Source organism: Urocampus carinirostris, chromosome 5, assembly GCF_059441175.1.
Source record: "Urocampus carinirostris isolate Australia breed hairy pipefish chromosome 5, RoL_Ucar_1.0, whole genome shotgun sequence".
NCBI lineage: Eukaryota > Metazoa > Chordata > Actinopteri > Syngnathiformes > Syngnathidae > Urocampus > Urocampus carinirostris.
In genome coordinates this window covers 37,733,076-37,745,422 of record NC_142353.1, presented here as the reverse complement: position 1 = coordinate 37,745,422, position 12,347 = coordinate 37,733,076, and the positions used below count along the sequence as shown (strand labels likewise).

Sequence of the window (12,347 nt, the reverse complement as noted above, 5' to 3'; positions counted from 1 at the left end):
CCTTTGCTCTTTATTTCCGCCAGGGTAAAATAGCATTGGAGTCTTCTTTGTGCAGTGGAACCTCAGTTCGAACAAATCGGTTTCCGATTAAAAATTTTGAGAAAGAGAAGCTAGCTCTTCTTCCACCATAGGCCCCCTCATCACGCCGGCACGAGAATTCTTCAGGGCAGGGAGTTGATTCCCTGAATAAACGCATTTTTGTGCGCTAAAACCATAGGATAGAAAGTCATCCAAAGTGTAGTTGTCAAACGGGAAGAAAACACCGAAGGTAGGAGCAGACAATAAAACAATAAATCACAAAAAGTGAGAAAGGCAGCCGCTCGATGGCGGATTGCACTCCTCAAAAGAATGTCCAATTGTCCTACACTTTCCACAAAAGATTCGATCACATGCCTCAGCCAGATGCCCATGCTCACCACATTTACCTCCTGAGCTCCAACTTTTTAAATTTTTTTTTGGGGTTTGAACAAATTTATTGACACTAATAACAGCACACAAACAATGTGAGGTTTTAACAACCCTTCTCGACAATCTTAACAGCAATCAAGCATATTCCCAATTTCGTTATATAACATCCGTCCAGTCCAAAATCGATTGTTTTTTAGGTCTGAACAAATCCACCGACACCAACAGCAGCAAACAAACACGACAATCTCGACATCAAACAAGCATCCAACTAACATGAAGAACATACAATATGAAGACAACATAGTGTGTGAAACAGTTAAATACTGTTTCCAATTAAAAAACATCGAGGTTTACACTCACGCTCTAAAACGCACCTCTAAAGCCATCAAGAAGAGAGATTACGCTCTCTAGCGGCTGTGAGCAGCACTGCACACAGTACACGTTATCAAAGCAGAACTCCTCTGACTGTGACGTCACACCTCCAAATCAGAGCGGCGACGTCACGTCGGACCCGACGCAATGGCGAGGCGGGGGAGAAACCAGCACTTCAAATTCCATTTAAACATGCTTACACACCGAATGTCGAGGTGAAAGTCGAATTTTCCGGGAGTTGCCCCAGGGCAGCACCACTCTGCTCCCCGTCTGCATGCCACCTTTTGATTTTAGAACGGGCCAAGGACTCCATTGATTGAATATAGAATAAGAAAATGACCCAACCATTAACCATGGCAGAGGAAATCATCGAGGAATTGGACACAGAGAAGTTGTATTTGAAACAAATACGATATTTGGAGGATCAGCTGGAGAAGTAAGATCCTTTTTAGAACGTTAGTTTACGAGTTGATAATAAAAAGAAAAACTACTGAGATAAGCAATCAAAATAGAGTGCTTGTTTTTTCAGAAAAATAATATACAATGGTATGTAAATTACCGTATTCTCCGCACTATAAGGCGCACCGGGTTATAGGGCGCACCCCGAAAAAATTGTTTTTGGTCCTATATTTGACATACATAAGACGCACCGGATTATAAGGCGCTACAATGGGAACGTCAACAAAACAGTCAGATAGTTCAGTCAAACTTATTACCCCCTTAACAGTCCCAAATCTTGCAAAGACGCAAATACGTGTCGTAGACACGTGCGGATGCAGTGTCCATACGATGTCACTCAAATGCATCGTTCCATCATTCGGAAGGTTAAAGTCTTGGGATTCAAGAAATGCCAACCATTCCTTAGTTTCTATTTTCTTTTTCGCTCGCAACTTTACTGTGCATATGACAATAAACACTTGGAATTGAGTTTGATTTAAAAACAGGCACTCCATTCCATCCATTATCTGCACCGCTTATCACAGAAACATCGAGTTCAGTCTGAAACAAGATACAGGGAAAATATATGGCCGGAGTAGCTCACCGAAGTCGTTGTGTTCAATAATAATGTGCAACCATGGTCCTCTTATATCCGTGAGTGTAGTAAATCCAGGAAAGTAAAATATTTACAAATACAGTACAGAAGTGTAAAATACTGTTTTCTCTATGCCGTCAACCCAACTTGCTATTCACATTCCTCTTTTTCGGCCAATTGCAGGCTTTGTTTTGCCCCTTTAGCCTATGCCAGCCTGTAAATAATAAAAAGGATCCGCCTCCTTTACCTCCGAATAACTTTAGCCAATAGTGATCGATTCAACTGATGATTGACACATCTTTTTCGGCCAATTGCAGGCTTTGTTTTGCGCCTTTGGCCTATGCAAGCCTGTAAATGATAAAAAGGATCAGCCCCCTTTACCTCCGAATAACTTTAGCCAATAGTGATCGATTCAAATGATGATTGACACATTGGTTAGCCAATGAAACACCGGTAAATAAATCCCAGCCTACACCGCGGAATACTTTGCGTTCGGGGGAAAATCCAGTCGGGGGCTGCTACATTAGCCGCAAGACTTTGCGACTTATTATTGATCCATAAATAAGGCGCACTGTATTATAAGGCGCATGGTCAGCTTTTGAAAAAAATAAAGGCTTTTAGGTGCGCCTTATAGTGCGGAAAATACGGTAATTGTTTTTCACCCTCAAGTTTGGCACATAACACGTCGGAAAACAGGCAGACGTCTTGGTGATTTCTGATATCAAATAAAATAAATTATCACAAGTAGTTAAAATAATAGAATGTAAAAAAGTCATGAAAATATTTTCTAATGGATCCATTGATTAGCTGTTGATTTATCAATTGGGATTAGCCTTTTTCATGTAACAGTTATTAACTGATTCACAGACTGTTGCCTCTATATTGTATATTCTTTATATTAGTTTAAATATTTTGGCATGAGCAAATGCATACCTGTCAACCTCCACAGCTCCATACCCTTACAAATTGTCGTATTTTCCCTTACAAAATACAAAAAAATGAAATAAAATTGTAGTTTAACATGTTATATTGTACACGTGTTTTGTTATATCATTCTGTACATATTCTTAATAATAAAAAAATAAAAAATAAAAAGAACAATTGTAATCAGCGCAACTAAAATATCTATTAATAACACTTTAAATTTAAATTTGTAAATAAAGATATTTTTGGAGGAAAAAATTAGTTGGCATTTCTATTTTGTAAACCATACTACAATATCAACCATAGTTGTGGAGTGCCTAATTTCAACTCCCCTGCAAAATCTTCCCCTCTCGCGTGAACGCTCATTCTGCTCCGACAATTGCTTTATTGTTTTAATAAGCTTATTATATAGAATACGATTGCTATTGTCAGAAGCGCAGGAGAATGCGCGTTCACGCGAGGGAGGGGAGGATTTTGCAGGGGAGTCGAAATTAGGCACTACAGTGGCAGACGCATGCGCACAGTAGCGAAAAAAACGGTACCGCGGCGAACTCGTTTGACTCGATTGAGTTGCGGTTTCGTGATAGTCGGTGTATACCGGATGGTTACCATAATTGAAAATTTGCGTTTTTCCGTACAGATTTTCTCGTACGTCGTACACGTCTTAAAATGCACAATAAACGTACTTTGTGCGGCAAAAACGTATGCAAATGTGAGTCTTCTCTCTTAAATTCTGGAAAAGCTTTGTATGTGTTTTTGCTGCATCAGAAAAATGCAAACAAATACAGAAACGTGACATTTATGGACGGTAGATTTAATACTAGACATGATGATATACTATTAGCATGATATGTTAGCATTTTCATACCTTTCAACCTGAGCCAAGTGCTCTCCTTATTCATGATTGCGATTCCTTTTATTAAGCGATAATAAATCTTAAAGGAACAACGCGCACCTTATTAGTTAGTAAGATAGACTATGTAGAATGAAAATAAAGATTGTGTTGGGCACGTTACTGTAAAAAGGTAGATTTAAGTACTCACTACTTTTTCTAAAAGGTAATTGAGGTTAGTAACTGAACTACTTTGTCGTAAAAGTAACTGGTTACCTGGGAAAATAACTACTTTCGTAACTTGAAGAGATGGGAATTTTGGCTATTTTTAGAGAACTTGTTTTTTTCTTCGGCTCGTCTCACTAAAAAGAGCAAACGGCTCTTTAAGTTATTTTAGTTGCTTTAATCCATGCACTACAAATTATTCTGTGACATTATGCATGGGATGACTTTAACAGGGGAAAAATAAGGAAAAGAAAACTAAAATGGATAAAAAAAGAAACAAAAACAAAGTAGGAAAAAGAGTGATAGAGAAGGAAAAATTATTTCATAAACACATGAGTACTAAAAAGATGGAAATACAATTAAAATATTCATAAATCTACAAGAAAATAAGATACAAAACAATTTTAACCTTTTTCTGTTCAACAACACAGTTTCCCTCAAAAATACATATTGACGAATCACGAGAGAAAAAAGGGGTTTCGGAGGGAAACAGCTGTTGATTGGTGGGTAGCCGGCTTCTATCGTTCACTTCTAAGAGCAGGCTGGTAGAGACGTTTTGTTAGCGAACGACTCGGGTGAGTTGCGACTCAGCCTCCATGCGCCTTTTCTTTCGGCACATTAGTAAATACTATACTTGTAATCGTTATCTAACTATATGGTAGTCACTGTTTTGAATGGTGACTTGATCCGAAAAGACGTGACTTAAACAACTCAAAGAAGGGCAGAAAACACCTGATCCTGTGCGAGGACAGGCCACCAATAGCGTCCTGCAGCCAAAATAACGCACTGCTTTTGACCATCAGTAACAGTAACAGCATTGTTACGGTGGGAAAAAAAATATTTAGAATACGCCATTACTGAAAAAAATAAGGCGGTTACTTAATGATAAAGGGCAGCACGGCAGCGTAGTGGTTAGCGCGTGTGCGGCACAGTTCTAAGGTCTTGGGAACCTCCTGTGTTGGTTCGAATCCAGCTACCAGACTTCCTGTGCGGAGTTTGTATGTTCTCCCCGTGCTAGCGTGGGTTTCCTCTGGGCACTCCGGTTTCCTCTCACATTCCAAAGACATGCATTTCAGGGGGATTGGCCGGTCCAGATTGTCCCTAGGTGTGAACGAGCGAGCGAGTTGTCTGTCCCCGTGTGCCCTGCGATTGGCTGGCAACCAGTTCAGGGTGTCCCCTGCCCACTGCCCGATGATTGCTGGGATGGGCTCCAGCACCCCCGCGACCCTACTGAGGATAAGCGGTGCAGCTAATGAGATGGGAGATGAGATTGGTCTAACAAAAAAACACAGTAAAAAAAAAGTTCCGGTATAAATAATGTTATTTGGCGTACACAGTTAAAGAGTATCAAAAAACTATGAAATATTCGGAAAACATAAGTTGACAGGTATTCATTTTGCTGAGTTCAAAAGAAAAAACAAAGTACTTAACTTGATATTTCTCAGTTTACATCATGGCTTATCCAGATGTGTCTAATTGAGAACGTTTCTTGTCAGCATGTAGCGCATAGCATAGCATTAACGAGTGATTGTATTCCAGTTGCCAGAACAAATGTGAGGAGCTGGAAAACCAGGTGCAGGACCTGCTGTACGAGCAGCGGGTCCTGCGCAAAGACAAGGCGGATGTGACGCGTTACCTGAAGCGCACACTGGACGCCAAGGACAAGAAGGTGGAGATGCTTATGGAACAGGTGGAGAGCCAGCAGGAGGCGGCAGAACACCAAAAGGAATGCCTGGAGCAGCTGGAGGCCACGGTGGAACAACTGGAGGCACGCATACAAGAGCTCAACGCTGAGATTGCCACCCAAGGTCTGAACAGACAAACGTGCACAAATGACAAACATGTTATGACATTTCTTCTTCCCAGTGGGGAAATTGGAGGCTCAGGCTGGGCAGCTGGTGGCTCTGGAGGAGAAGTTAGTAAAGCAGAAAAATGACCAGGAAGCCGCCGTCCGTCGCCTCAAGGAAGACGGAGAACGGGACAAAACCAAGTAACGACTCCGTCCTCTCTTTGTTTCCCTCTTCCACCATTCCTCTGAAGACAAACCTTATTTTCCCGGCAGCATGATTGCGGAGACCATGAGAAACATGGAGGTTGTGTTCGAGGACAAGATGGCCAAGATGCTGCAGCAGGAGCGAGAGCAGAACAGCGAGAAGATGCAACAGTTGCAAAAAATGCTGGGAGAAAACATGACTCTGTGGCAGGAAAAGGATGTGATGCAGAAGAGAGAGCTGGAGCTCTACTGTGAGGTCAGCCGACTGCAGGAGGAGCTGGTCAAGAAACCGAGACGCAAGCTTCGCAGGAAGGTCCGGACACACTCTCATCCAACACAAATCTTCTTGAGACAACCCACAATTCTGACCTAAGACTTTACCCAGGACTACAGCATCTCTAGATTAAAACGTTCAATGGGGACTTGTATTATTAATCAAGATTAGAACCTCTCATTACTGAGATGTTATATCAGGTTTTGAGTAATTCTGTTTTTTATCATTATTTGAATTTGAACTGGCGGATTAGATTTAGAAGGTTTAAATTTAATATTCTTGTCTGTTTTTATTCATATTTATGTTCCAAAAATGATTAAAAACCTTGAGCATTTCTGGACTAAAACATTCTCGTTAGACGTATGGCTTTCAAACTTTATTTAGATACAAGTATGTTCCTTCAAGATGTGTCCCCACACTGAACTGCCGATTTTTGATTTTGCAACTCAACTTTGAGCAAAAAACAGAATTCAGATCTTATTTCTGGGCTAAAACTCGACCATTCTCTTTGGACTTTTTAGTTCTATGTATCTATCTACCTTGGTCATATCCCTCAAGAGGGGTGACCGACAGCAAGACAAACACATACAATAACAAAGAAAATAAAAGGGGAAAAAAATAGCAAAAAACACACACACAATTTTATGGACCATGGCCAACCCAATTGCCCAAACACCCAAACAAGTTAGGCACCTCGGTACCTAAGTTGGTCCTCCAGATGAAATGGGACACCAGAAAGCGGCCATGTCACTCGGGTCAGGGTGACACAACACACTCTTTTGTTCAACAGCAGGGCCCGAAAGCTTTCACTGGTTTACCCCTGCCGCATCATACCCATCCTTAAGAACGCGTCCACAATCCCACTATTTTAGTACAACTAAAATATAATCTTAGACCTGGATAGGCTAAACATCAATTTCACCAGAGATCCAATAGCAAAAGGATATCTAGTGCTGGGTGTAAACTCCTCACTTGACACTAGAGTATTCTCCAGAAGAGAAGAAACTAGAATCATGCATGTTCCTTATTTATGTCCTGTCTTCTTCTTCACAGTGATCAATCATCCAAAACATCTTGATGAACTTCTAACCTGCTGGGGGAAACAACAAAGAACACAAGACCGGAAAGAGACACAACACGTCATATTCACAATGGCCTTCAGCGAGAACGTATCGGAAAAGGAACGAGTGACCGATTCTTTTGTGACTGCCCTCCAACTTTTGCTGTTCTTGATAAACTCAAAAAACACGAATTGACTTATCGTAAAATGTACACGAATATATCAAAATGCATTCCTTATAAGTAACTCAAACGATTATTTGTATGCTCACAACCATGGACACGAAAAAATACTCGATTCTTCCCACGACGGACAAAACAACTATTGTTTTTCGTAATCCTTTCGTGCAGGGATGGCCAACCCGGTCCTTGAGAACCGCATGTCCTGCATGTGTTTGGAGTTTCCCTGCTCCAATACTGGTGATTCCAATCACCTGGATCATTATCAAGCTCTCACAAACTTGCTAACAAGCTGAAAATTTGCATCACCTCCAAAACATGCACGGCATGCGTCTCTCAAGGACACCCCTGCCTTAGTGTTACAACTTTTCATACCCGCGGTGGTGAGTTCTGCCAGATTTTTTTAGAAACCACCATAGGGGATTAAACAAACGCCTAAAAACCACTAGGAGACTTGCTTAGATGCACAAAATACAAATCACTTGCTGAAAAAACACTCTTATGACCCTCATGAGGCTGTACAACACATCATACCACAAGACTGCATATTACAAGATGTCCATTGTCCCTAAACTTAACAAATGGAAGACTTCTGCACGGACTCAGTGGCGTGAGATTCCGGTTGTGCAAACAACAGTTCTGGAATGTCCTGAAAAACGATGAGCACTTAGGAATGCAAATGATAAGAGCGCCAATAAAAAATTCCTGTAAGCAAATACCAATCTGGCAGGATGTGAGCGGGACAACTGAACACAGTTCATTACAATACATACAAGATGACAACTCATTTAGGAGACACTACCAAACCCACCCAAAAAATAACAGCTATACCCTGGAGATCAAAATGTAAATGGTCTGCGTTTATATTCCACTCACAAACCGATTGCAGGGTCAGCCATGCAAGGCAACAACCTGCTTATTCAGTGTCTTGCCCAAGGACACTTTGACATAACACGAAGAAGCCGTAACTGGAACCTGCGACCCATTTAGCCCAAAACAAGCGCTTCGCCTACTGAGCTACTGCCGCCCTAACCAAACAACTTATGAAAACATTGAATAACTTTGAAATAATTCCATCTTCACTGTTTCACAGATAAATGACATTTTGTTATGTCTATATCATGGTACTACAACACTTTTCTCACAAAAAACTAAATGCATTTCACACAAAAAACAGAAAACACACCGGTCAAAATTAGAAACAACAACGACTATGGTATAGAAAAAAAATCTGAAGGTTAAATCAGTCAGCAATAAGCAAGAAGTGTGCAGGCCTCTGCTGTGAATGATTTCAACAGGATAGCACTAGTCTCTCACACTGCTCTGGTGTGATTTTGGTCCATTCTTCTTCCAGCCTCCTCCACAGTTCAGTGATTGCAGTGGGTTTCTAGACCATAACATTGTCATCAAAGATTTTCCGGGGGTTCTCTATTGGGTTGATTATCGGGACTCTGGGCAGGCCATGTCATTAATTTAATGATTTTTACCTTCTAGCACATTCTTAACCTGTTTTGCTGTGTGACATGGTATATTGTCCTGGGTGAAGACCGCAGGCTGATTGGGCGATGAACGCAAGTGAGAAACCATGTTCTGTTGAAGAAGGTTCTGATAAACATTTGCATTCACTCGGGCAGGTAGCTGTACCAGAGGCCGTACTCCTGCTGCAGAAAACATGCCCCAAACCATGACACTTCCTCCCCTACCTTTCACTTACTTTTTTGCAGACTCTGGGTTTAGTCTTTCTCCAATGTGTTGCAGAACAAAATACTTCCCATCAGACCCCAAAAAATAAAAGCTTCTTTCATCACTAAAGTGAAGTCTGGGCCAGTCCTCTGTCCACTCAACATGTTCCTCGGTAAAGCTCAGTCTTGCCTTTTTGATTTTCCTTGATAATGGAAGGTTTGGTCACTGCAGTGTAGGCCTTCAGTCTAAATGCTCTTTAACGGCGAGACAGATCCCTACCATGTTCATCACTAAACTGGCGAGCAATTCCAGCTGCAGTGCGGAAACGATTACCCATTGACATCCTCCGTGTCACAGACCAGAAACGGACACAGGACCCAATAGTGCACGTTTTCTCAGTTTTTATTAATAAAAAGGGAGAGCAGGGCTTGCTTCCACGATCCGATGGTTGACGGATAAGAGAAGCAGGAGATGCAGAAGTGGCACTTCCGCGTCTAGCGAGGAGGGTCGAAGACAGGCGTGAATTACAAGTCGCTAGCCGGGAATGGAGAGCAAGGGCGTTGTTAAGTTTGGAAACGAGGTCAGCGACAGGAGACAGGAAGGTAACGGGGCAAAACAGATCGGATAACAGGTGGGCAGAACGGGGCAGAGTCAGTCCGGAAACAGTTTGGCAACGAGGATCAGGCAGAGAAAAGCAGGGCGGGAACAGTCTGACGTAAGAGCTTACCGAGCTGGTGGCAACGGTTTGCATAACGATCTGACGGGGATCTTTTGGATGTCAGGGGTTTAAAAGGAGTTTACCAGCCAATCAGCTGTCCGGGCTGTTGGCGCCAATTAAGCAGTCGCAGGTGCTCTGAATCGGCAATCATGACACTCCGCAGTGACCTGTCCCCTCTTGCATTCATCTTCTGTGAGCGACCAGCCTTCTTGGGCGACTTGAATGAGCTTGTAATTTTGTAAATATTCAATATTCTTGAAATCACAGATTTGGAACGATCAACTTGTCTTGCTATGGCTGATAGGATCATTTGTTTCATTTTTATCTGGACAAGCTGCTGCCGGAGGCTTTAAGTCTTTTTTAGAACAGCCCACCATCTTGCGAAGTCAGTGAAACCGGCAGTTTGAATGCTAGTTAAACAAGGGTTTACAGATAATTATACGTAATTATCTGTCACCAAGTGCTAGATTAGCACTGTTAAGTGGGAGGCACCTGAAAGTGTTCTCTAAGTGTTTGGCAAAATACAGGTTTTTGTTGAAATTCCTTATCCATTTTCTACAAAAGTCCGTTAGTAGCATGGTATTGACACAACAAACTGTCTTTAAACTGCAGTGAAGATGGCATTTGTTTCTGTAATTATTCAATTGTTTGTAAATTGTTCTCTAATTTTGATCTCTAGTGTATATATAAGCACTTTACAAACTTATATAACAAAGAACAGTAAGGTCCTAAATTACCGTATTTTCCGCACTATAAGGCGCACCGGGTTATAGGGCGCACCCCCAAAAAATAGTTTTTGGTCCTATATTTTCCATACATAAGGCGCACCGGATTATAAGGCGCTACAATGGGAACGTTGACAAAACAGTCAGATAGTTCAGTCAAACTTATTACCCCCTTAACATTCCGAAAGCTTGCAAAGTAGCAAATACGTGTCCCAGACAAGAACGGAAACAGTTTACGATGTCACCAATCACTCAAATGCATCGTTCCAAATATGTTTCGGAAGGTTAAAGTCTTGGGATTCAAAAATGCCAAACATTTCTTAGTTTCCATTTTATTTTTTGCTAGCAACTGTGTGGACAGCAAAGTAAGAATTTTATTGTGCAGGGAAACGGGGTTCTTTACTGTGCATATGACAATAAACACTTTGAATTGAATTTAGTTTAAAAATAGACTCATCACAGAAACATCAAGATCGTTCTAAAACAAGATACCGGGAAAATATAAAGCCGCGTAGCTTACCTAAGTTCTCTTGCAGCCATCACGTTCAATAATGATACGTAACCATGGTCTTACAACCGTGAGTGTAGTAAATCCAGGAGAGTAAATTATTTACGAATACAGAAAAGTAAAAAATGTTTTCTCTATGCCGTAGTGCAACCCAACGTGTGATTCACATTCATCTTTTTCGGCCAATTGCAGGCTTTGTTTCGCCCCTTTAGCCTATGCGAGCCTATAAATGATAAAAAGGATCCGCCCCCTATACCTAAGAATAACTTTAGCCAATAGTGACTGATTCCAATGATGATTGACACACTGGTTAGGAAATGAAACGCTGGTGTATATATATGCCAACATACACGGCGGACTACTTCGCCTTCGGGGGAAAACCTAGTCGGCGACCGCTTGCCTTAGTCGCAACACTTTGCGACTTAATATTGATCCATATATAAGGCGCACTGTATTATAAGACGCATGGTCAGCTTTTGAAAAAAAAAAAAAAAGGCTTTTAGGTGCGCTTTATAGTGCGGAAAATACGGTAATTCCCGAAAGCAGGCCCGACGCATCCCTCACTGACACAAATTGCCTTCTACAGGTATATCACGTTCCGACACACTAAATAATACTTCAACCGTATAGCATAAGTTTCCATTTAGCTGTCATGGACAGGCAATAGCAGCTAACTTAAGATCCCGCCCCTTCGAATTAAACCTTATGACTTGTTCACCTCTGACTCCCAGGAGAATAAGAAGTATTTCCTGCGCAGAAACGGTACCTCCTTCCTTGACTGCTTTTTTTCACTCTTTTGTGTTATTTTGTGTGCGCGTGTTTGTGTGCAATTTGTACGCAATCTGATCAACGTCTCCTGGGTGGTTTCACACTGTTGTTAACTGAAAACACATGTCAGTTTTTCCTGCAAAGTGACTCGTACCAACTGATAATGTGCAAAGCAAAAGCCAGAAAATGACATTTTCTCGTGAGGCATGATGAGTTATAAAAGTGTCATGAAAGAACGGTGTGTTTTATGTTACGTAAGCAGCAAAAACAGCAACACCGATCCGAGTGTGCTTTACAATATACAATTCCATCACATGAATGTAGTGTGTGACTTCCACTGCATAATTTCCGGACTATACATTGAACTTTGGGCAGCACGGCGGCGCAGTGGTTTGCGCTTGAGCGGCACAGTTCATGGGAACCTGTTGTGGGTTCAAATCCAGCTCCAGACTTCCGGTGCGGAGTTTGTATGTTCTCCCCGTGCTAGCGTGGGTTTCCTCCGGGCACTCCGGTTTCCTCCCAGGTTCCAAAAACATGCATTTCAGGTGAATTGGCCGGTCCAAATTGTCCCTAGGTGTGAATGAGTTGTCTGTCCCCGTGTGCTCTGCGATTGGCTGGCAACCAGTTCAGGGTGTCCCCTGCCCA

At 41.8% G+C, this 12,347-nt stretch overlaps 1 protein-coding gene across 1 annotated transcript; it reads left to right on the top strand.

Moving 5' to 3' along the window:
- Nucleotides 1-949: 949 nt before the first annotated feature.
- On the top strand, nucleotides 950-11,938 carry cfap157 (cilia and flagella associated protein 157). Its single transcript, XM_088336692.1, has 5 exons — nucleotides 950-1,216; nucleotides 5,334-5,602; nucleotides 5,661-5,784; nucleotides 5,857-6,100; nucleotides 7,115-11,938. The coding sequence occupies exons 1-5, from the start codon at nucleotides 1,116-1,118 to the stop codon at nucleotides 7,115-7,117; spliced, it is 741 nt and encodes a 246-aa protein (XP_088192818.1). The 5' UTR covers nucleotides 950-1,115; the 3' UTR covers nucleotides 7,118-11,938.
- The last annotated feature ends 409 nt before the right edge of the window (nucleotides 11,939-12,347 follow it).

Bases quoted from the DNA above. Each gene is read 5' to 3' on its own strand.
- cfap157 (XM_088336692.1), top strand. From the start codon at position 1,116: ATGACCCAACCATTAACCATGGCAGAGGAAATCATCGAGGAATTGGAC. The intron at 5,603-5,660 runs GTCTGAACAGAC...TCTTCTTCCCAG, and splicing joins CGCTGAGATTGCCACCCAAG to TGGGGAAATTGGAGGCTCAG. The intron at 5,785-5,856 runs GTAACGACTCCG...TTTTCCCGGCAG, and splicing joins GGAGAACGGGACAAAACCAA to CATGATTGCGGAGACCATGA.